Source organism: Pinus tabuliformis, chromosome 8 (genome assembly GCF_031772625.1).
Source record: "Pinus tabuliformis cultivar Carrire ecotype Pingquan chromosome 8, CPIR1, whole genome shotgun sequence".
Lineage (NCBI taxonomy): Eukaryota > Viridiplantae > Streptophyta > Pinopsida > Pinales > Pinaceae > Pinus > Pinus tabuliformis.
This window is the reverse complement of record NC_142294.1, coordinates 740,060,619-740,086,821: the sequence shown is the minus strand read 5'-3', so window position 1 is coordinate 740,086,821 and position 26,203 is coordinate 740,060,619. Positions and strand designations below refer to the sequence as shown.

At 38.6% G+C, this 26,203-nt stretch overlaps 1 protein-coding gene across 2 annotated transcripts in view; it reads left to right on the top strand.

Moving 5' to 3' along the window:
- Positions 1–26,203, top strand: part of LOC149237701 (uncharacterized) — a 492,469-nt gene that overhangs the window by 35,982 nt on the left and 430,284 nt on the right. For both annotated transcript variants that reach the window (XM_089372754.1, XM_089372755.1), the window contains exon 3: positions 20,886–20,985. In XM_089372754.1, coding sequence (XP_089228880.1) covers positions 20,886–20,985 — 100 coding nt within the window. The remainder of the gene's footprint in view (positions 1–20,885; positions 20,986–26,203) is intronic.

The window sequence follows — 26,203 nt, the reverse complement described above, 5'->3', positions numbered from 1 at the left end:
TGGGGAAAGGATTCAAGTATTGAAAAGGCAAAGGTTATTGGAGTTCATGAAGGAAGACTATATAGAGTTATAACACCATCTCCTCAAGCCCTAGTTCACATGGAGATCAACCCTATCGAATTATGGCATAGAAGATATGGGCATATTCATTACAAGATAATACCCTCTCTTAGTCAAATGGTAAAGGGCATCCCCAACATCAAGGGATATCATGAATGAGTATGCAAATGTGCTTCCAGAAAGAATACTAGGAAACCTTTTACAAGCAGTGATACAAGGTCTAAGGAGATATTAGCCCTCATTCATTTTGATATGTGTGGGCCAATGTCTAATAATTCTCTTGGAGGCCATCTTTACTATGTGTCCTTCATTGATGATCACTCTAGCAAGACATCGCTCTATCTTCTCAAAACAAAGGACGAAGTATTTGAAAAGTAAAAGAATTTCGATCTGTAGTTGAAACTTTAACCAAAAGAAAGATAAAGACTTTGAGATCCGACAATGGAGGGGAATACACTTCAAAAGAGTTGATTGCATATTGTAAAGAAGCAAGTATTAAGAGGGAGCTCATTATTCCCTACAACCCCGAGCAAAATGGAGTTGTAGAAAGGAAGAATAGAACCATTGAAGAATGCATACGGACTATGATATTTGATCAAGATCTACCAAAATTTCTATGGGGAGAAGCAACAATGACAACAATATATATACAAAATAGAAGTCCTCATAGAATCCTTAATAATATGACATCGAAAGAAGCATTCACAAGGAAGAAGCCATGTGTAGACCATCTCCGAATATTTGGGTGTCCCGCATACATCGGTGTTCCAAAAGACAAGCGAAAGAAGTTAGACTCTACAAGTATAAAAGGAATCTTTGTTGGCTATAGCCTTTCGTCAAAGGCTTATAGAATCTACGTCAAGGAAGGAAGACAAATTGAAGTTAGCAAGGATGTTATATTTGATGAAAACCATGCCTACAAAAGATCCAAGGATATACCAATCGAATCCGATGAAGAAGATGTACCACTTTGAAGAAGAAGAGCATCATGACAAGGCACCTACAAACGAAGAGGAAGAAGAAGGACCAAGTGAGCCTATTCAACCTAAATCATTTTTGAAACGAAGAAGAGGCCAAATTGGTTAAAAGCTACACTTGATGATGCCAAAGGACATGGAGCAACTAAAGGATCTTTTAGAGAAAGCAAAAGACCGAAGAGATATTTAGGGTATGCAACATACATGACAAAATTAATAGAAGCAAAATCAAATACCTTTGAAGAAGCTACTCATAAAAAAGAATGGAAGAAGGCGATGCAGGAAGAATATCCATCCATCATGAAGAATGGGAGGAAATCGTTCCTAGACCAAGTGACAAATCGGTTGTCGCCTCCAAATGGATTTACAAAATCAAACATGCCATTGATGGAAGCATAGACTAATACAAAGCTAGATTCGTCGCAAGGGGTTTCTCACAAAAGGAAGGAATAGACTATGAAGAAACCTTTGCTCCTACTGCTAGGTATACTACTATAAGATCTTTGGTTTCGCTAGCTGCTACTATGGGATGGAATATCCATCAAATGGATGTAAAAAAAACATTTCTAAATAGAACCATTGATGAAGAAGTATACATTGAACAACTCGAAGACTTTGAAATAAATAACAGAGATACACATGTTTGTAGACTCAAGAAAGCTCTATATGGCTTAAAGCAAGCTCCTAAGGCTTAGTATGCAAGAATGGATGCATATCTCTTAAGGATTGGGTTCGTCAAAATTTCTGCCGATGCAAACCTCTACATCAAGATAGTGAAGAATGAACCTATCATTATACTACTATATGTAGATGATTTGTTTATTACAGGTTTGGAGCGTAAAATTATAGAATGCAAGAAAATGCTAGCAGTAGAATTTGAAATGAAAGATTTGGGACTCATGTACTATTACTCGGGCTTGGAAGTTTGGCATAAACCCGGTGAGATATATCTTGGTCAAGGGAAGTACTTAATTAAGATGTTACAAAAGTTCAGTATGATGGATTCCAAGCCTGTGACCACTCCCATGATCACTAATCTCAAGAAGTTGAGAAGCTTCAACTCTAGTCTCGTTGATCCTACTAGCTATCGTAAGTTGGTAGGTTCTCTGATGTACTTGGTAAATACAAGACCTAATATATGTTTTGCTGTAAATGTTCTTAGTCAATTTCAGTTGGGGCCTTGTCATGGCCATTAGATAACTACCAAGCATATCTTGAGATACCTATGTGGCACAATACATCATTGCCTAAAGTATGATGGAAAGGAAGTCAAGTTAACAGGTTTTACTGATTTCGATTGGGGTGGTAGTGAGACGGATGGAAGGAGCACTACTGGTGGATGTTTCACTTTGGGATCTGCAATGATTTCATGGATGAGTAGAAAACAAGATCCTGTTGTGTTAAGTAGTGTTGAAACGGAATATGTTGCTGCATGTGAAGTAGGAAAAGAAGCTGTTTGGTTAAGAAAACTCTTGTCAGATTTGTTTGGAAAGCCTCTAGATCATATGGTGATAAATTGTGATAATCAAAGCAACATCAAGATGTCTGAAGACCCCGTATTTCATGCAAGGACAAAGCATATCAACAAGTACCACTACAAGGACAAAGCATATCGACATCGCATTCACTATTGGTCCCATCTCTCTGCATATAGTCTCGACATAGAAGCATACAACACAGTATGTCAAGCTTCAACAGTTTAGTATATGTATTGGTATGGCAAGCATTCTTTGCATCTAAGTTTGGGACTTCTGCGTTATAAGTATGGCATCCATACTTTGTCATCGCACTCTTGTTCCCATGACATCGTTCTGTTGTTTCCCAAATCGTTCCTTTGATCAGATATAATGATATTGGCAGCATATATGTAGTATTAGCTACAATGATTTGATAATGTACACAGTATAGTATTGGTAAAATTGCATTACAGTAATAGTATCATATATTTATTGATATGATTAAGAACAATAATGGTCCAGGAAAGGTGTTAATGTATTGATATGGCATAGCAACATGATAAGAGAAACTTTGATTCTGGCAACAAGCAGTATTCTCGTATTTCACATTGTTCAAAAACGTAGTTGTGAACCCCTCTGGATTGGCCCTAGATGGCCTGACATGATTTATAATGATAATTATGTACTTTGTATCTCAGTTGAACAATTGATGAAATCTAATAGAAGAAGAAGAATTGATTCCAGGTTTTTCCCATTGTGTGGTTTTGCTCTGGTCTTCAACCAATCCTGGTGTTTCTATGTGTGTGTGTTTTCTTGTGATGTTCCTTTTATTTCCGCTGCACTGTTGATGATGTTGTTCTTTCTATATAATTGCTCATGTTGCTAAGAATGTTATAGGGTGAATAAATAAGTAAATAATGAAAAGTATCTAAATGCAATTATAAAAGCAAAGAACAATTCAGCCCTATGAAAAATTAACAAAAAACCGGATGGTACCTAGAGTGGCTAAAGCTTGAGTTCACTTTAGTCCCACCCAATTAGAGTACCTTGGTTAGGTATCTAATCTGTAGCACTGCGTGTGCTAGAACTCTTCGTAGTTCATATCATTTTGAGATCTTCCATGTACCTTTATATGTATGTAATTATGAATACCTCCCTAGTTAAGAGGGAGTGTTGAAGAATGTAACTAATGTCAGTCTTCATAATTGTACTTGTCAAAATAAATTTTATTATTAAAGAAAATGACTTATTAAAGCATGGGTTTCATGCTTGGGTCAATGTTTTCTAGGTCAAAGCCTCAATTGAAGGCTTCTAGGTTTTGTCTTGAGTCAATAAAGTCATTTCCATTTTTATTAGACCCTTCTTGGGCTTTTGTATCATGTAAAAAGAACTATTTTTGAGTAAAAAAGGGTATTTGTCACCTCCACACCAAGTCAGCCCTGTCCCCATGAAGTCGACCTACATTAGGGCAATTCGACTCAGTAATGGCTATATATAGAGAGGTAGTTTGACCTATTTGGAGCACTCACTCATCAAATTCAATCTACAAGGAAGAGAAGCAAAAAAGAGAGTGAAGTAGCTGGAAAAGGACGAAAGAAGCTAGGAATACCTAAAATAAGTTCTTGGGCTATCTGTCTCTCACATGTGCGAAGTTTTTGGGTAGCTGTTGGGGTCAAATTTTTGAATCTACTGCAGGTCCAAAATTCTGTAGTTGGGGACCGAAAATCTGTTTCTGGGGGTCGAAATTTTGGATTGTAGCTACTACAGGGAAGCTGTCACTTGGAGACTTTGACAGGGATCATCTATTGGAAGGAAGGGCTGACTTGGTGGTTGGAGGAGGTCTTTGTCTAGGTCTAAGAGGTCTTGGATTGTCTCATCTTGATTTGAATCTACTAGTGGAAGAGTTGGATTGGGTTTTCCCCTTGAAGGGGTTTTTCCCTGGCTGAGTGCCTACATCTTGTGTCTCTTGTTCTTGTGGTCTTCATATACATATAATTTGGTAATTGCTTGATGAAAGATAAACTAATAAAAAAGTAAAAGAAGCCAACATAATTCACAAGTAATTATCAAGAAAGAGGAATCAAACCCTAATTCCTATAAGCATTGATTTCTCAACAAACCCAACTGGGAAAACAATCTATTTGTTTGAGAATTTATTGATAGAGAAATTGAGCAATTGATCCCTTACAAAATACAAATGTTTCAATTTGAAAGACACACTTGCCTTTTCTTGCTTGATCTAAGCTTGAAACCTGTGTAAGACTACTGATCTCTGCTGCCCTTTAAATACCCGTGCACAAGCTTCTCTTGCACACTCTTTCTCTCACAAGCTTCACACACAAACTCATGCTTCCTATTGCTTGGTGTCTCCAACTCGTGCTCACCAAAACAATGATTAAATTTGTGCTTTTGTTCCTCCTTTTAAAGGTAATTCAAATGGTTAAAATTAGTGAGTTTTCTAATTAAGGAATGGTTTTGTGATTGATTGAGTTAGCATGAGTTCACTGCTCATGCAACTCGTCCTATTTCAAGTCAACCACTCGAAACTTAATCACTTGTATTTTTCCTCAATCAACTCACACTAGAAAATCAGGTACTTGACTTTAAATTTCTACACATCAGTTAGTTGCATCCTAACTTGTCCTAATTTTTAGGGACCAATTCCTAAATTATAGGAACTCAAGTCATGCACAAGAAGTAACTCATTCTAGCTCCTATGATTAAGGCACAAATCAAGGAACCCTTTTCTCGCTAATATTATAAACAAAAATCACTACCTATATGGTATAGATGATATCATTTGTAGTATAGAAGATAGTATACAATCACTAACTACTGAAGAAACAAATTGCATCGTATAGTATTGCTCGGTTATTCTAAGGAAAGCCAAACCCCCTAGGAGTAACATTAGCAATGAAGAATGTCTCGCCCTTAAAAATCTTAAAAATAACCATGACATTGTCATCTTGAACAATGGTAATGAATCTAAAGGATAAATGTGGGGCTACTGTGGTAATGAATCTAAAGGATTATGATAGAAAAATGATGGAACATCTAAATGAAAGTGGAAGTTACAAAAAGCTACCCAGTGATCGAGATTAAAAAATCCTTAATATCTTCCAACCTCGATGAAAGTATCAAAAAGAGACTGATGTCGTTAGGAGAAATTACACCTAGAAATTATGGTGCCCCAAAAATTCACAAGAATGACGTTTTGTTAAGACCAACATTATTGACTCTCCAACCTACCAGCTAGCAAAATTTGTGGCAAATTCTCTTATTCCATTGGTTGGACTTACTGATTCATACATCAAGGATCGTAAAGGTTTTGTTCCACTGATCAAGGAAGAAAGAATCAACCCAAATGACATTATTATTAGCTTCGATGTGGTATCCTTATTTACTAAGATTCCCCCTGAAGAGGCAATTCTTGTTAAAAAGGTGGCTAACCCTGAAATAGCCAGACTTGCTGAAGTGTGCCTTAGATCCACATTTTTTAGCTTTAGAGAAGATTTTTATGAACTAACTAGTGGAGTGGCAATGGGATCCCCGCTTTCGCCTGTAGTGGCCAATATTTACATGGAAGAATTTGAAAGCAAGGCACTTAATACTTAGCATCTCAAATTTAAGATTTGGAAAAGATTTGTGGATGACACTAATGTCATCTGGCGACAAGGTAAGAGGGAACTAGCTATATTTTTGCACCACCTAAATAACATCTCAAAAGACATTCAATTGATCATGGAGGAGGAAGAAAATGGCTGCATTCCATGCGCTTCATCTCTAAGTATTAAATTCCACCAAAAATAGGCTCCTTAACACATTTGAACTCTCCAAGTGGTGACAATAACATGCAACACCCTAAAGTCAACCCACTCATGCTCAAAGTTAGGTGCTCCTTTCTTAGGTCAAATATAGTATGACAACACCCAAAACTAAGTCACACAGAGTCTTCTAAAAACATACAAGAATAGACCTCTATGAAAGACATAATCAAGAACAAGAAGATCAAGAATAGATGGAAAGACATGGAGCCAAAATCTTTATTGTTCAATATTATTCATATGTTAGTACAATTATCAATATATAGTATAAACCCTTGATAACCACCTCTAACAGTTAACATAATTAATCATAAATAATTTATGATAATGAATATATCCTAAGATGCAAATGATGTAGTCTTACCACTAAATGATTAGAGAAAAATTGCTTACAATCAGTACCTTAATCATAGTTGATACAAGTGTGTCAAATAAGAAACAAAGACTAGTGGAAAAGTTGATAAAATATCCAGGTCTTCAATTTGATACTCATGGTCTGACGTCTCATGAGTGTCGATGAAGATTTGCTTGCAAAAATGCCCGAAAGTGGATGTTAAAAAAACCAGGTCTAGAAATGTTAGTTTTCTAATACCAAAGTGCTAATTTAATAAAAATTCGACGATGAATAAACTGAAAATTGAACTTCAAATACTTTTACTAAATATGCCCAGTATTCTAACAAATAATAGCAGTGGAAAATAAATTCACGAAGGCAAGCAATCAATAAAACAATACACCAAAAATTACATAGGAAACCCCAACTGGGGAAAACCTGCCAATTTGTGTGTTTTTATTATTCTGCTCAACAAAGATCTCAAATAAATAATACAAATCAGAGGGAAAAATTTCCCTTCAATTCGTTGTCCCTCAACACATTGATCTGCACACTTTTATCCAACTTGGCCTCCCTGTCTGTGCAGCTGTACAGACTCATACAGGCTAACTCGGCCCTGTAAAAAGAAGTATGTTGCCTGAAGAATTTGCTGATGCTATTCAACTTCTCTTTCTTCCCTGAGCTGAACACACAAGTCTCTAGTGCATAATAATATGCTAAGTTTGTGCCCTTTCTCTCCTTATAAAGTCAACTTGGCCTTCCATCTTCCACGAACGACTGAGATTAAAACTCAATGGACGACTGAGATCGATTCTATTTTTGACTATAGGAAAATTAGAATTTTCCCAAGTCAAAATTAAGAAAAAGTAATATTGTGCCTTAGATTCACTTGTGGGTCCCTTTGCGAAATTTAGTGCGCTTCTAAATTTAGTAGGACCCTTCCATATCTAACTCCAATTAACAAAAAAATGCTAAGATCCTAAGGAAGCACAAGATTCCTTCAACCTTTAGGCCCCTTAAAACACCATTCGAAGCTCCCTAAGATCAGTCAAAGACCCAGTGGACCCTAATAATATGAAAGGGGTTTATGTAATCACATGTTCTTGTGGGACACTCTACATTGGCGAAATTGGCCGCTTAATAAATCAAAGGACTGATGAGCATGCAACTGACATTAAACATGTTAGGACGTGCTCCTCAGCTTTGGCGGAACATGCGGAAAAGACAAAACACCACATCTATATCGAAGAAACCCAGGTCATTGCAAGGATTGATCATTTCCATCAACGAAAGTTTAGGGAGGCCATAAAGATTGAAAGAAGGCCTAATAATTTGAATAGAGACGATGGCTAGAAAATTAGTAGTTGTTGGATCCCTGCCCTGTCTTCTTAAGGTCGCAGCCCCCTCCCCCCCTTCTTTTGTTCCATTCCTTGTTTGTTTCCTCCCGTTGTTCTGTTTTTTATGCTTAATTGTTTCTAATTTCGTTAAATGATTTAATAACTATTAGCTAATATTATTTTCCTCAAGGATGTTTTATTTTCCTAATTCCTATTATTCTTTTATTTTATGTCCCTCTTTTTTCAAAGTTTTCATATCCTTTCATGGAATTTTAGGACTCGTTTCCCCATTCTATTATTTCGGGTAGGCTTTCTTTTACTTTCTTTATATATATATATATTATTTCTTGATACATTGATTCTCTTCATTATTTTAAATCTGGTCTATTATTTTATTGTGATTAATTTTTTTAATTTTATGCATTTATTTATTGTTTATTAAGATTTAGTTGTTAAAGTATTAATTTATTTACTTTTTGACCTTGTTATAATCTTTTTCTTTAATAAATTTTGTTTTCGACCATATATTTTGTTTGACTTTTAATAAAATGGTCCTCTTGTTTTAATGAATTAATTTATTAATTAATTAATATAGATATATATATACACACTATTCTTTATAATTATTTATAAGATTTTTAATTTTTACTGTATTAGTTAGTTTATTATAGTGACCTTAATATATTCTTTTTATATGTTGATTCTTTATATTTTTTCAAAATTTGTCTATTATTTTATTTCAATATTTTAGATTTTGTTATTTTATGTAATTTATTTTTTATGATTATTATTATTGTATTAGTTATTTATTTTTAATGACTCATTAAGAATTAGTTTATAAGTTTTTCGCTGATTTGTTTTTTGACCATATCTTTTGTTTGACTTCTATTAAAATGATCATTTTCTTGATGTAATTGTTGAAATTTCTAAGTATTACCCATTAGAAATTTTATCTGTATTCTCTGGTTTCTTTCTCCTAGTTGTTTATTACGAAGAAGTTATTTAAACATATAAACATCGAAATAAACACAATACAGTCTCAACCATCTACAGATCAATAGTTGAAAGAAATAGCAAACACACAAGTGACACTGTTATTTTTGGACAACTCGTCCCCGGAAAAACCCAGTGCGGGAAAACCGGTGCAATAATTATGAGGGTTATATTATTATGTAGTATATCCCACCTGGGTGCCAAACTGGCTCACCCGACAGAGAAAATAATCCAACAGTAATACCTCTCTATTAGGAAGCAGATATTCAGAAAATCTGCCCCACGAAACCCTCTGCAGCCTAAGTCACCTGACACGGGGGTTTGGGACACGTAAGATTCGGGATTCGTGGTGTCGGATTCGGGACATGCTGACCCCGGAACAGGACACGTTATATATTATTTTATTAAAAATATATATATATATAATATATTTAAAAAAATATATATATATATATATATATATATATATATTAAAAATTAGATATTAGCATATTTCTTACACAAATTTTAATTAATGATACAAATTTATTGATTTCAAACATAGATCTTGAATTTGATTCTTCATCTATAGCTATTACTATTAGCATGCATAGTACATACAAAATTCAAATAAATGTCAGTGGTACTGGTCACATAAACATAAATGATAAACACACTGACAACTGTAGTTTTCTCATTAAGTCATCAAATCAAAATCTGTTACATAGGTAGTGTTGGTGCAATGCCAATGGCAAATAGAAATAGAAAATATAAAACAACTATAGGTATACAAGCCTCAAGGCATCAATCAGCATCAGAATCAGCATCATTGTCCCCATCATCATGGTCCCCACTGCTCTCCTCTGCATCCTCCTCCTCCCCTGTATCCATAGTCGCCTCTGCATCTGCTGGTATGGAGGTTGACCCCTCTAAGTCATCAAATCTAACAGGCTCAAGCACTGGATCACTGAGATCCATGTTGGCCAATGCCAACTCAACAGTGGTGCCCAGACCCATATCATCAGGAAAGACATCCCACATCTTTGTCTTTCCCCTCAACCACTCTTTCCTCTGCCTGTAAATAAGACGAAGGTTGGTGTGCACATACACCATTGTCTCTGCCCTGGACTGCTCAAGCCTGCTCTTCTTCACAGTATGCAAATTCCCATATGTGCTCCAATTCCTCTCGCAACAAGAGGATGAAGTCACCTGAGAGAGCAGCCTCATGGCTAACTGCTGAAGAGGAGGGCTTGTTGCCCCATGATTTGCCCACCAAGAATAGGGCTTCTTAAGCCCCCTGTCTCTAATCACATCATAACCTCCAAATCGACCAGTGCTAGTGGAAAACTCTGCAAAGGCATCCTCCACCTCAGCAAGCAATGCACTATCCTGATAAATCTGCCTCAATGCCTCTTTCCTCCCCTGTGAGATTTCACCATCCATGTGAGGAGGGAATCTGTGGGAAGGTCCACCATTCAGCCACTCATGGCTGTAGTATTTGGGGTTCAATGAGTGAGCCAAACAATGTAAAGGTGTTCAATTCTTGTCCCATCTGCGGACAAGAATATCATGTATGGTATCACAGAAGGCCTCTGGTGATGTCTCATACTGGGGGCACTCACTCTGTAGAATAATGCTCCTCACAGACTCAATCATGGAATCCCATCCCTCATAAACCTCTCCTAGGATGGGTTTGTCTGTATCTGCAACTCGAAGCAAAGAGATGATAGGGTCCATGATCCGAATAATTAGATCTACCCTCTCCCACCAAGCATCATCTAGTACCGTGTCCTTCACTCTTTTAGAGGCTGCTTGATCTGTCTTTCTCCAAAAAGACCAAAACTCAGAAATAACCATGGACCCAAGAGCAGTCTTGACCTCCCTCAACCTCTTCAACATCATGAATGAAGATGCAAACCGTGTATCAGCAATCTTCAACAATGATAGATTGCTGTACTCCTTGTAGATAGTGAGGGCATTTGTATGATTTTGCACAAAGTTACGGATATGTCTTGCATCTTCAATAATGCTTCCAATCCAAAGCACATCAGAAGCAATGGATTTCAGTGCTAAGTTCAATGAATGGACAATGCAAGGTGTCCAAAACACTTGTGGATATTTAGCTTCCACAATCATGCCAGCCGCCTTGCAAACAGTTGCATTATCTGTAATGATTTTCACACAAGATTCAACACCTACCTCTTCAACAACTCTAATAAATAACTCACCCATAAATTGTGCATCCTTGTATTTGCCAAGTGTATCCACTGCTTTCAGGAAAACTGGACCATTCAAGGAAGACACCATGAAGTTGATGATTGGGTGTCGTGCTAGATCTGTCCATCCATCAGAAACAATGCTAACCCCAGATGTTGGCCATGATGCCATAATAGGCTCAAGCATTTTTTTCACCTCTTTTTTTGCCTTCGTCAACAATGTGGTTCTCAGCTTCTTTGACCCAGGAGGCACATAACCTGCTGGAGCCCCTTGAGTTAGAGCTCGGCACATCTCAACAAATAAAGGTGAACGTGCAACATTAAATGATATGAAGTTTTGATAGAAGAAGAAGGCAATGGTGAGATCAAGCTCTTCCCGTCTCTCTTTTTGGAAAATCTTGTCCATTGGACCAAGTGATCTTCTTTTTAATGCTTGTCCCCCAGTAGAAGTAGAACTCTCAAATGGAAATTTGGTGGTGGCTTTCCTCAAAAATGGAAGGGGGTCTTCATTCTTGCCCTTGGGTGCTTTTGATTTTGAAGCCAGTGCCACATGTTCCATACCAACATTGGCCTCCTTTTCCAATTCTTTTCTCTTTTGTGAAGTAATAGTTTTACAAGATCCAATCCCACAACCAGCTATAGCCAACAAATGTGATTTCACACGGTAATATGTGATTTTGAAAGAAATGTTACAAAAGTTGCATTTCCATTGCACATTGCCTCCTCCTTTTCCCTTGTTGTTTGGCCCATCCTCTCTTGTGACATATTTCCACAATGGATATTTATCATTGTCTTTAAGTCCTCTTCCCTCAACATTACTTGCAGCAGACTCTGATGATATTGGGGGAGGAAGGGCATCTCTACCCATGACATTCTTGCCCTTCCTTGCTGCCTTTGATTGAGCCATGTTACCTCAACCTGTAAAAAAAATGAACAAACTGCTGTCAAAATTTAAAAATGCAAAAGAAATGAACAAGAATCAACACTAATTCGAATTGTAATTTCAACTGATATTAATATACATATTAATTTTTAAATTATTAATATAGCAAGGAGGTAGATCGATATACTGTGAGATAAGCTCTGAGATTGATATCACGGAAATTGTGACTATGTCAACATTGGGGACATCTGTAGGACAGGAGTGTTGCAGCCTGCCCTTCACTGCTAGAACCAGCATGGATCCATCCTGATCTCTAATATTTTAAAAGCAAAGAAGGATATAAACTTGAGGTGTAGATCTCATTGTTCTTTGATCCTTCTAGGAGTGTAACAGAGCCAAGGTTGAAGCCGGATCTATGCCAGTCTATTCATGCTTGTTGTTTGATAACCTCTTTTTTTTATTGACATCCTGTTATTTATGAAGAGAAATAATGCCTCAAATTTTGTTTTTAATTTCTTGAGCTTTACATGTACATTAACAAAGTGTTGAACATGTTCTATTAAAGCTGTAAAATTGATAAATATTAAATATAGATACTGTCCTTGTAACAAGCATATAATGGATGCTGCATTTCATTTAAAAGGAAAGTTGATTGACACGCTTCTATGACAAATGGGACGGGCTTTAGGCTGTTGAAGCCTACAAATTCTATCCTACCCAATCCTTAAAATAATACTGGTATAATAAGTAAGTTGCTGACAACTAGCTTTTTTGTCTTGCAGTCATCATGCAATTTTTTTTCTCCATGTTACCATATAAAAACAATATCATCGTATGTTTAATTTTTTAATCCTGTGTGTGAAGTTCTATGCATCTACTCGACTACCATCATTTGACCATGTTGCAGCAGAATTGAAGCAACATGGATTAAAATTTAAAAGATTTCATTCATGTAAACAGCATGCAAAATACACATAATTTCATATCATTTGGACTCAACAATCAATTTAACCCAGAATCTGAGAATTCATATTAATAGTAAATACAGGTAACCCGTAACAGAAGTTATTATTAATAATAATGAGTGATAGGCTATAGCAAGTACGACAGCTGAGTCTACAGATGTTTTTAGTAAAATTCTGGAGAATTAAATAGAGAACTATTACGTTTACGGTTTAGCATTTTCCATGCCAAAGCCAAAGCCAAAGCGTTTACGGTTTAGCATTTGTGAGGGGTTTGAGATATTTTTTTAACTGTAACATAAATGTGGTTCAAGTTTCAACCGTTCAACGCACTCGAATTTCATCATGATTCATAAATTATAATTTTATAACCGGCACGCCGCACCGCTGATAGCCTGATACAAAGACCGTGGACTACTTACCTCAGAGAGTCAGAACTTGAAGTTTAAACTGGACTGTGGACGTTGGGTGGACTGTGGACGTTGGGCGGTCCGCTCCTCGCTGCAACAGAGCAATCCTTTGCAATTGCCAACTGACTTGCAGAATGACTGAATGAGCCGTCAACTGAGAGAGACACGCCCCCTTTTAACCTAGCCGCAGTTCCGAGCCCTCGAAACGAATCCGCAAACCAGGACTCGTCATAAAATTCGAGACACGATTGGAAATTCGCGACCCGTTGCTGGACACGACGTGCCCTGAAATCTTGACACGAATCCGCAGAGAATTGTGTTGGATTCGAGCGATTCGCGATTCGTCAAGGGTTTTGGATGAATCCAGTTTCTTAGTCTACAGCACAACTGAAGCACTGCGTAAGCCTCAAACCCCTATGTGTCAGCGCTCTAAGGCACTGCGCAACCTCTACGACCTTCTGCATCACTCCTGCTACCCTCTGCAGTGATGGCACAAACTCTCTGTCCTCTGCGTTGTCCCAGCTAGCCTCTGCTTTCTCTGGCTTTTGCGTCTGCCTCTCTTCCTCTGCGCTGGTCTCTCGACATTATCTCTGCCTCTCTGTCTAGTACTCACTGCCCCTCGCTGCAAACTGATCACTGATTCGACTTTACTTAGCAAACCCTGCTTTAGTAAATCGAATGATTGATCACTCTAGTGTGTTCTCCAACTGACCCTCAAGCCTCCTCTTATACTTTTCCTGTTGGTCCTTCAACGGTCAAGATTAAATCTCTAATCAACGGCTAAGATTAGATTTGGCTTGATCCATGACTTTTGGAACCTTCTAACCCAATTTTATATTAATACCCATTAATATTTTATTTTTCCTAAGTTTAGACTTAGGAACTCCATTAAAAATATAAATTATTTTAATATCTCCCAAACCGGTTAGAATCTGCCCAAACCATTTCTGGGTCTTGGAGATCTCATGTGCTTTAGTGTCTCCACCAATTTCCATGGCTATTGCACATTTGATGCTACCCCAAATCAACACTCCCTCTTAGCGAGGATTGTGCTCTAGTAATACTCCACACTTAACATCACCTTGATTATACAACACCGGTACCTGTGCTTATGCTAGGCCTCCTCGCCTAACATCCTCTGCACTTCTGCATTCTGTACTGCTGCCCATGGCCCTGCCACTGCCACTGCTGCATCCGTACGACAACTCCCTTTGCATCCGTGCTGTTGCTGGTCCTTTCTCCCAACACTGCATCTGCACTGCAACCCCCTCTCATCATGCTGCATCGTGCTACTGCATACTGCTATTGCACTGCAACTCAGTTACTGAGAAGTAAGTAATTGATCCACCCAACTACTAACATCCCTATCAGGCTAGAAACACTCCCGATGCTGAAGCTCCCTCTACCGCTATCAAGTGCTCCCTCTACTGACCTTTGCGCTGCTGCAACAACTCCTTGCATCTCGCACCACTACAAACCTCTCTGTGCCTTCCTGCACTGTTGCAACACTCTTCGTGCCTCTCGCATTGTTGCAACTTGCTAGCCTTCGCTACACAGGGACTCCTGCACTGTATCACTCTCTACCGCTTCATCCGCATTCGTCTCTACCGACATCCGCCAGTCCTGCTACTCTCTCTTCGGGGCTCCCGTAGCCAAGTATAATCCAAGAGCTTGGGTACCTCAAGGATCTTGCCCCCTCATCGCCTGTAGTCCTCCTGACTACATCTTGATGTCTCCCCACCTCTTCTCTAGAGGTATGTGAGCACTCATGGCACATTCGTCATCCTCCTCGACCTCCTTCTCCGCCTTCGCTGGTGCTGCCTTAGAGTCAGACGCCTCTCCCTTATTCTTCTTCCTTGGACATTGGTTTGCATAATGACCCAGTTCCCCACAGTGGAAGAACTTGACCTTGGAGAGGTCCTTTTTCTTTTTCTTCTCTTGCTTTCCCACAGATGCTAGAGCTGCATCCTCTTCCTCTTCCTTCTTGATCCAGACTCCTTTGCTGCTACTTCCCGTCTTGCTCAGCCGTTTGATCTCTTCTTGGCGAAGAGCCGCCCACAATTCTTCCCAATCTGGAAGATTCGCCTTGCCCAATATGCTTTGGACAAATGTCTCCCACTCCTCGGAGACTGCGTTTAGTGCGGTCCTCACCATCAACTCCTGATCCGGCGTGGCTCCTATGGAAGTCAGTTGGTCCCGGATCTCCTTCAACCGACCGAGGAAGTGATCTATCTACTCCCCCTTCTGCATCTGGTATGACTACAACTGATTCTCAAGTAACATCTTCCTCTGCACGGAAGTATGCTAGTACAATGTCTTCAAGGTGTCCCACATTTCCTTTGCCGTATCCTTCTCGACAATATGTTGGACCACATGATCCTTGACCCCATCAAGGATGATGCATTTTGCCTTGGCCATTGCCTCCTCGAACTTTTCATTTTCAACCGGGTCAACTAGGATCGCCATAGTTCTCAAGGCGAAGGCCTTGATGCGATGTCTATCTAGAATGGACAGGATCCTGGCCTTCCAGATCACAAAGTTGGATGCCCTGTGCAGCCTGCCTTGATCCCTCAGCCCATTCATGGCCAACTCTCTGCTCTTCTGTCGACTCCTCTGAGTCTCTCTACTTCCCTCCGGAAGTTCTCTCTTCGACTCCTTCTGAGTCTCTCTACTCCCCTCCGGAAGTTCTCTCTTCGACTCCTGCTGAGTCTCTCTACTTCTTGCCTGGAAGTTCTTTCTTCGATTCCTGCTGAGTCTCTCTACTTCTCGCCTGGAATTTCTCTGTTGGACTCCCTTTGAGTCACGATTTCCCTTCTGGAAATCCTCCTGCCAATCGTCAAGTTGCACCTCTCTGATCTTCTGTGCACCTGCAACACTGATCCAGATTCCTTGGCTAGAAATCCACCTCGGTAGCAACTCCCTCTACCTTGGTTTTGCCCTGTTAGGTACTGTTCATCCCACATTACCCCCCCAGCTTCGCTCCCGCAAACTGTCCACAGCTTCCTATGCCCAAGCAACCGAAGGACTCAGCCTCTAGGCTCTGCGCAATCCCGACACTAGCAAAATAACTCCCTTAGCCAACTGCGTCAACCCTCTTGGTCTCTGCGTGAGCCTCTTTCTGCCCTCCTCAGCCTCTGCGCTGGCCTCTCTCTGGCTCGAACTGATGACGCAGTCCCTCTGCGTCAACCCTTCTTCTGTCGCTTTCTGCAAGGATCAACTTCTGTCACTTGGGATAGCTGATTCCGCTGCAAATGCTCTGCTTAGCTGATGCCTCCAACTCCCCTATGATCTGCAACCACCCTCTGATACCATGTTGAAATTTCTAAGTATTATTGTTAGAAATTTTATCTGTATTCTCTGGTTTATTTCTCTTGTTAATTACAAACAAGTTATTTAAACATATAAACATCGAAATAAACACAATACAGTCTCAACCATCTATAGATCAACAACTAAAAGAAATAACAAACACACAAGTGACACCGTTATTTTTGGACAACTCGTCCCCTGAAAAACCCAATGCAGGAAAACCGGTGCAGCAATTCCGAGGGTTATATTATTATGCAGTATATCCTTGAGTACAATTGGGTGCCAAACTGGCTCACCCGACAGAGAAAATAATCCGACAGTAATACCTCTATATTCGTAAGCAGATGTTTAGAAAATCTGCCCCACGAAATCCTTTCCAGCGCAACTGAAGCACTACGTCAGCCCTCTTGTCCTCTGCGTTAGCCTCAAACCCCTCTGCGTCAGCCCTCTCAGGCACTGTGCAGCCTCTATGGCCTTCTGTGTCACTCCTGCTGCCCTCTGCGTGGATGACGCAGACCCTCTGGCCTCTGCTCTGTCCCAACTAGCCTCTGCGTGGCCTGCTCTGGCTTCTGCATCTACCTCTCTGCCCCTGTGCTGGTCTCTTGGCACTATCTCTGCCTCTCTGTCCAATACTCACTGCCCTTCACTGCAAACTGATCACTGATTCGACTTTACTTAGCAAACCCCGCTCTAGTAAATTGAATGACTGATCACTTTGGTGTGTTCTCCAACTGACCCTCAAGTCTCCTCTTATACTTTTCCTATTGGTCCTTCAACGACCGAGATTAAATCTCTAATCAACGGCTAAGATTAGATTTGGCTTGATCCATGATTTTTGGAACCTTCTAACCCAGTTTCATATTAATACCCATTAATATTTTATTTTTCCTAAGTTTAGACTTAGGAACTCCATTAAAAATATTAATTATTTTAATATCTCTCAAACCGGTTAGAATCTGCCCAAACCATTTATGGGTTTTGGAGATCTCATGTGCTTTAGCCTCTCCACCAATTTTCATGGCTAGAGCACATACGATGCTACCCCAAATCAACAGTGATGAATTAATTTATTAGTTTTTGAGTGTTATATAACATTCATTTTAATTAATTATATTTTGTTATTCTTTATTTTGAGTTTTTTAGTTTTTGGTATTAGTTAATTTATGGTTATTGACCTTGATATATCCTTTGTATTCATTATTATTTACTCGTTGTTTCTGAACATAATCTTTTGTTTGAATTTTAATAGAATTGTTTTTTCTTTTCTTATCTTAATTTATTTTTATTTTGATTCTTTAAGTACTTGATTTCATCTTTTAATTTATTAAATAGTATGTTTGGTCCTGTTGAGAAATCTAGGGCATCAAGGTTAAGTGATTTCTCTTTTATTAGTAACTGCTTGTGAATGCTTTTTACTTCTTAGATTAGGATCTTCTTTAACTTAAGGTATTATAGTGTTATTTTTCATCAGACAACTACCAATGCATAAACCATAAAGAGACAAGAGACACAGAATATAGGCTATCAACTAGGACCAAAACCTCTCCTTCTTGAGAGGAAAACCCGAACAAATTATTCTTATAGAGATTCCAATTGACGAATACCAAGACCAAGACCCTTGATCTATTTGCCACTCCAAGACCAAGTCACAAGTTCCCTAGATGAGATCCTTAGACAACGATAGTCAACCTTCTGCTCCTTCCCTTTTCTTGGCTCCTCTTCCACTTCGACCTCCTTCTGCTTCAAACCTTCGGCCTCCTTGAATTAGGTCTGCAATCCTAATTCAGAAACCCTAGCTCATGTACAAGACCTTATCTTATGCCTTAAATTTCTTTGCTTTGGATAAGTTCTTCCTCTAGCTTGACTCGGCTTCCTTCTATTCTTGACCTTCTTCCAACTCGGCTACCCAAGATGACTGCTATTCTTTTTGGCTCTTACTGCTGCAACTGATCTCTTGCTACCTCACACGTGTAGAGGAAATTAACCCAAAAACAGACCTGAAATGACCTCGGTTTATACCTTTCTTCCTTCACTTGATAACAGACTTCCTTTAGTAAGCTTCGCACTTCTTGCCGCAGACTTGATGATGACCGAAAATATCTGCCTGAAATGATGCCGAGCTGCCCTATTAATAGTTGTTTCCTCATCAAAATAAGCCAACTTGAAGGAGGGTGAGCCGACATGTCATTTGGAGGAGATCATTTATTCTATTTTAAAGCCGACTTGAAGGAGAGGTCTTGTGCTTGTCTTGGAGGGCTTTCATACTTATTTTAATGACTCATACAAAATGTAACATGCCCAAGAAGGGTCCTTCATACATGACATTGACTCAATTTGACTTTTATGACTAGATGACAAATCCTAAAGGCTCACAATGGGAGCCATTACTAAAAATAAAATTCCTTGCTCATGAAACCCATGAGACAAGCATTACAATAATAATTTTATTTTTCTTCTTTTCATCAATTACATAAAATCACAATTACACATGTCATTATGAAGACTGAACCTAGTTACACTTTTCAACAAGACTGTTAGTTGAATTATTCTTTATTCAAGATTTTACCGTTATATTCTAGCCGTTGAAATTAACTCTTTCTACATCATTCTCGTTATTTATTCTCTGGTCATGATCAGACTCCTCATCTTAGTCCTGACGATGAACCGCACAAATGCATCGACTCAGAAATTCTCATGTGATTTTTAATGATTTTTTTTGAATATACAGAAAATTCATTTTGCAACAAATGACCTAGACAATCTGTAATTGTCCACTAATGTGTACCCAAATCCAATGAGAGAAAACTATGATGAAAAGTCACAAATGAATTGGCTGCAAATCCAACACATCTCAAATCCTGAAAATGCTTCACAATGCAATGTGTCAAGTGAAAGTGCAGAAGGATCATCTATCCTCTGCAAACTCAGAAGACCATCCTTGTGATGTTTGAAGTCTATCAAGTGAACTAATGAGTTCAAAAAATACTCTCCAATATTAACAAAAACTGTTAATAATCCAGCTGATAGAAAAGGTGTTGATCAGCATCCCAGTTCTGTATCTTGAATAAAATTGTGTATGAAAAACCTGTAATGATTCAACAATGAGTGAGCCATAATTGTGCCAAAAAGTCTGGTGTGAGTAAACAAGGTGAACTGGTCATGCAAGTCCAAATCTGCAAATGACTGAATCCTCAAATGCCAAAACTGGCAAATTATCCATCCATACCAGTACCCTGAAAATCCGTCAAAACATCATCAAACTCCTGAAAATCTCGAAATTATCCAAGTGTTGAAGGTGAATTTGAAACTTACCAATCCGAAACCCTTTGTTATTGATCCATGTCAACATCATCAAATCCTGAATCCATCATCAATCAATCCTAAAATGATTAAGGTAAAATCCCGAATCCCTCATCCTGATGAAACCAAAAGTAGACTTCAAAACTTGAAGTCTGACGGATATCATCAATATCTTCCCCCCTGCCAACTGAAAGGTGAGAAGTCCTTGAACATGTGAATCAAAAGCATCAGTATACCCCCCCTGAAAGTGGAAAAGGGTAACCATATGCCTTTGAGTGAATCGGAAGACTTGATCTTTGAATCAAAAGACTCAATCAAGTGGGCCTCGATCACACCCTGAATCATCAATTCCTAAATCAAAACATTCATTTCCATTTGCTGTAGAAACCTCCTCAGTCAAGTATACCTATACCCATGTATGAATTCGATAATAAAACCACTCCAACAACTCGGCTTCCAAAATCCAGTTGCAAGCACCTAACCATCCTAAATTTACCTGTTTTCTCTAAATCTTCGTTTGTTTTTAACACCTTTATGAAAGGTGACTTCTCTTTCCACATAAACTACATGGAGCGAGATCAAAACAATGCAATGCGATATGGTCAACTCTATGACAGTGATGGCACTATTTAGGTACCCATCTAACTAATGTCAAGGTTTGGGAGTGGAGAGTCTGATCTGTTTTGTTGTGGTCGCTTATAGGGTGAGTCTCATTGTTCAACTTCGAAGTATTTTCAAATCTATTTATATCTTTCTATTTTGTTTAGCATGCTATATGTTACAATATAATTCTTGCCAGTATTTCTTGAATCATTAGCGTATTCCTATTTGCTAATCTTTGCAGGGAAAAACATGCCAATGAATACTGCTCGATGTACGGCATTTGTGGACAACGTGAAGATGGAAAAGTTCTAAACTGCCCCTATTCTGTACCAGCCGTGAAGGTTTTGATCTCCCTTGATTATTATTATTTCAAACAATTACATTTTTGGAGTCTCTGTGAAGTCATAAAATGTACATTTATACACCTTTTGAGTGGCATGAGACTATCACAATTGTTGATTTTTAGTATGAAGCATTGATAAAGCACAAGTATGCAGAAATGCATGATACAAATAAAAATACTTATAGAAGAAAATAAAAAAGCTTTTCTCAAAAGTAATTGAATGTACAGCTATGTAATAAAACAACCAAACATGATATATGTGATTTCTTGGTACGTTGTCTGCCTGAAGAATATGATATTTTATTAGTTTTATAAATCTGAGACAAATTTTTAGTTGACATGTCTTGTTAAACTATAAAGCTTGAGAGTAAACTTTTGATTAGGCCGACGGAAATATTGATGTTTCCTCTTTATCAATCATATGTGAAAGACTTCGTTTAACAGTTTACCGCGGATGGTTTAAAATTTCCCTGCAAACTTTTCCTGCAAAGGTTATGTATTTTGATGCACATAATGAAGATAATTATGTCTTTATTTCCTATTTGAATCAATGATTGAGTGGTATTATGTACATATAGGTCTAACCATTGCCAATCTGTGAATGCTTTAGCATCCTTTATTGGTTATACCAGGTGGACAATAAACAGATTATTTGTCTGGAAGTATGTGCTTGTTCTCATCATGTAAAACCTTGTTGATGTGGGTACCTTCAGCAGTGCCGGAATTTCAGTCCATAGGTGACTGATGTCCTTAGGATCTCAATCAGACAAGTAGATTGTTGAATTTAATTAATGTTGAAATTTGCTTTCAGGGCATATTATCAATCACACAAGCTAGAAATTAAACAGCGGAAGCATAACAATTAATTTTTCCACAACACAGGTAATTACTCTTTCAAATCAGATATTCATTCCTTCGGAAAAAACTCAAGGAAACGTTTGCATGCTGCTCAAAACACAGCAATGCATGGATGCCAAAAACACTCTGAATTGACCTTGTACTCCTTGTTGAGAAAACTAGAAATAACAAAAAACTGCTGTACTACCTATTACCCACCTCTTGTGGGTGACACCCATAGGAGAAATTTTTCTCCTACTTTGTCTTCAGCCGGCAGCCAGCAGCCACTTGCAGCCACTAGATGGCTCAATGTGCCACTTGAGCCAGCTGTTATGCACCCTCGCCCATTTGTTATGATCGTATGTTTGAAGGTGGGCCTCCCAACTTTGAAGGTATAACTTTTCATTACGTAGTTGGGTATTTTTGCTTACTTATCATGGACACTTCTGGGCATGGATTAATGAGGGGGTTCGGCAGAAGGAATGGGCTTGGTTTGTACTCTTGTCCCCTTGTCCAACTGGTGGTTAACCTCGTATCCTAGTCCCGTGGGATCTCCTTTATTGGCCGCTAGCTTTAAGTTTGGCACTACATGGGAACTTCATTTTGGTTGCGTGTTCCTGCTTCCCGACCTCACATACATCACTCCTCCGCTCATTATGACCCCTTTTCACATATTTCCCATCCCGATCCACATTTGTCCATTGGATCCAAAAGGAGTTAGCCTCTCCCTCCCGTTGTCCACACTTTGGGTCGGGCCTGGAATGATGCCTCAAAGGTTGATGCAGCTAAAAAGAAAGTTAAAAGCATAATTTGGCCACTTACAGCAGGAATATACCATAAAATGCAAAAGATAACCGAGCCATAAAAATTTAGCACGTGGACAAAAGCCAAACATGAGTTCTACCTCTTATCATGGCCATCACCCTGGTTCCTAGGGCCCTTGTATGAGCCCCTGCATCATTGAGGAACCCATGATTGTCCCAACCCCTGGTGGGCGATGAATTGCTCAACCTAAAGGGGGTATTCACTGCTATATCATTCACATCATGCTTTCATTCCCTGGAGCCTCGAGCAGTTATAAAGAAAAAACAATAAAATGCAAGACATATGAAGAAGGGTGGAAAAACAAAGGCTAGGGTAACTCATGTAAATATGATGTTGCCCTCGTCATTTTTTATATAAATTCTTATTAAATATATTTAACAAATTGTTTGAAGATTCTTAGCCCAAATAAAGTTGTCACACAAAGGGAGAGCGCTAAGTGCACTCATTAATATCTCTTTTATCCAATTATAAATTCTTTATTTAGGGCACAATGGGATTCATTTAAGGCTATGGGGAAATTTGCCCCATAGCTGCCCATAGGAAATATCTAACAGAATGCATCTTGTATTTATACTCAAAGAAAGACAAAAAGGTTTGATTAGAAGGAATCAAGGAGACTTGAAGTTTCTATGATAGTTTGCTATAGATGATAAAATGCTCATTGAGAAGAGGGCAAGCCCCTCTTTAAAGTTGAAGACTGAACTTGATGAAGCATAGACTATTGATGAAGACATCTCGTTGAAGGATTGAGACCCGATGTATGTCAAGGACTTTTGGACTTACAAGAAAATCTAGGGTTTAGGAGGCTAAATGTCTTGGCCAGATTCTAGGGTTTTGAATATTGAAATATCTAGGGTTTAGCAAGGTCTTGAATAAGAAATCCCTAGGGCTTGTGGTCAAAATCCTAGGATTGATCAATTCCATTGAAAGAAGAGATCCTAGTCCATGCCATTAAGGTATGACATCATGCTAATGTTAAAGACAAGGATTATGAAGCTACAAGATGAATGCAAGAAGGCTAAGATCAAGAGGAAGTTGACTCTCCTCTCAAAAGATAAGTATTTTATATCTCTCTTGTTTGATTATTACTATTGTTGTCATTTTACTATTAGTTAGTCTCTTGTCTTTGAGTTCTTTGCTTGGTTGTAATTGTTCTTCCATGGCCTCCTAGTGAGGATTGCAAGTACATAGTAAAGGCTACCAAGTATTTGACAAATAGATGGAAGAAGTGCAAAATGAAGCAAAGCAAGAGGACTTTCCCATAATCATGACTTCTGTTGAGAGATATTATACCAGATGAGATCTGAACTTAGAGGGAGCGATTAGATCAACAAGCTTGAAGTATGCTTTGATCATGGTATCTACAAGGTTTAGCAATAGAAGGTTCTCCCAGTAAGAGAGAGGATTATGACAAGACATTTGTCCCTGTTATGAGGTACACTCTACTACCATTATTTTGAAGATTGGACTAGGTTGATGTAGAGACTACTTTCCTCAATAATTGAGGAGGAAGAAGTGTACATAAGAGCTACCTCAAGCTTGTGAGTAGAAGAGCTCATTGAAGACTTTAGAGGGAGTTGACCTCTGAGTTTGAGATGATGGATTGTCATTGATAGCTGATATACTGAAAGACAACAGTGGCAGAGGGAGCAACCTGAACTACCACCGAAGGATACGTCTGAGTCTGAGAGGGAGCACCCACTTGGGTGACCGGAGAGCATTTGTGATCTAGTGAATGGATTAGAACAATTTATGATTGAGCCAATATGTGTTGCTCAACATGTGTTACCAACATGATACAATTGGTTTTGGATGATTTGAAAAGTACAACTACAAATTTAGTTTGAGCTAAGGGTGTTGAATGGCTTAAAGAACTCATTAAGATGTTGCTTCATTCTGGGATCTGTTATAATTTCTTGAATGAGTATGAAGCAGTCATCTGTTGCACTTTGTATGGTAAAGGTCGAGTGTATTGCAACTAGATTGGCAAGTTGAGAAGCAGTATGAATTCAAAGATTACTTGCAAGATTATCTTTGATAGAGTGTAGGTGACGACCATGAGGACATATATGGTGCTGAAGGGAGTCGTGAAGCTCAAATATATCTCCACTGATGAGCATATAGTTGATATGATGACGAAGCCTCTTTCTAGAGGGAATTTTGTTTTCTTCCAGATTGCTTCATGGATATGGTTTCTCCCTTTATCATGTACTTTAATAGGAATTAGGGATGTTATCCCTGTGTCTAGTACATTGACTGGAATTAGGGAGAATGATGTCACAGACATGGACTGAAATTCTTCTCGTGTCATTGTATAGTGACCTAATTAGGGTTCTAGTCCCTGTGTCACTTTGACCTGGGTTAGGAAGAATGGTCTAGTGGACTGACATTTTTCTGTGTCATTATATAGTGACCTGATTAGGGCTGCAGTCCTTGTGTCACTTTAACCTGTGTAGGAAAATGGTCCTGCGAAGGACAGTCATTCTCCCTGTGTCATTATGACCTGATTAGGGATGTTGTCTTTGTGTCACTTTGATCTGGATTAAGGGAGAGTGGTCCTAGAAGTTGTAGCCTTCCAACATCGTGCTCTAATCTCTTTCTAGAGTGAGCTTGTTTGGCATCGTGCCTTGATCTCTTGCTAGAGTGAGCTTATTTTGGTATCATGCTTTGATCTCTGTTTAGAGTGAGCTTGTTTGTTGAGGCCTCTTGGTGGAACGATGCATTTGTGCCATACTTGGGGGTACTAACTGAGTTATGGCAATGTAGTTGATTCTGGTGATTATAATATTGATGATGATGCTTATCTTAATCTTGATGATCCTTCCTTATAGAATTATCAACTTGAGAACATCTGGATAGTCATTGTGAATACTTCCCTAGCTAAGAGGGAGTGCTGAATTTTATAGCTTGGTCGGTCTTCATAATATTCATTTGTACTTGTAATGATGAAATATGAATTAGATTTGTAAAAGAAAATTTATATGAAGCATGTTCTTCATGCTTGCAAGAAAAATAAAATATTTATTTGATTTTATATTCAAAAGAAAAATTTTGAATTTTGAAATTATGATTTTCCCTCTATAAGAAGACCAAGTTGTCTAAGCCCCTTATGGCACCCATTCGACCCTCAAAAAAGACTATAAATAAAAGTGACTCGTCCTCCCTCAAGGCACTTCAGATCTTTCACTCAAGTAATATGTTTCTGCCATCTACAAAGGTATACAAGGAGTCAAGGAGGCCAAATTCAGAAGCATAAGAAATATTCCTTTTGCCCTTGCTCAAGCATGAATAGAAGGCTGAGATCAGTGCAGATTGTCTGTGGTATATCCCTGAGGTAAATGTCTGGAATTTCTGTGGCTCTTTTGAGATCGGGACTGAATTATTGAGGTAGAGATAGAGGCCGAATTTCAGCCCTTTGGAGCAGACCTATTTCAGATCTTGATCAAGTTATTCCAGGATGCTTTGTGGACAGTTTTGTGAGGGTTGACTTGGTTTTTTCGTGAGAGGTTTAGTGAGTCTACTATGCTGGTTAGTCATCTTGACTTTGATGCCTC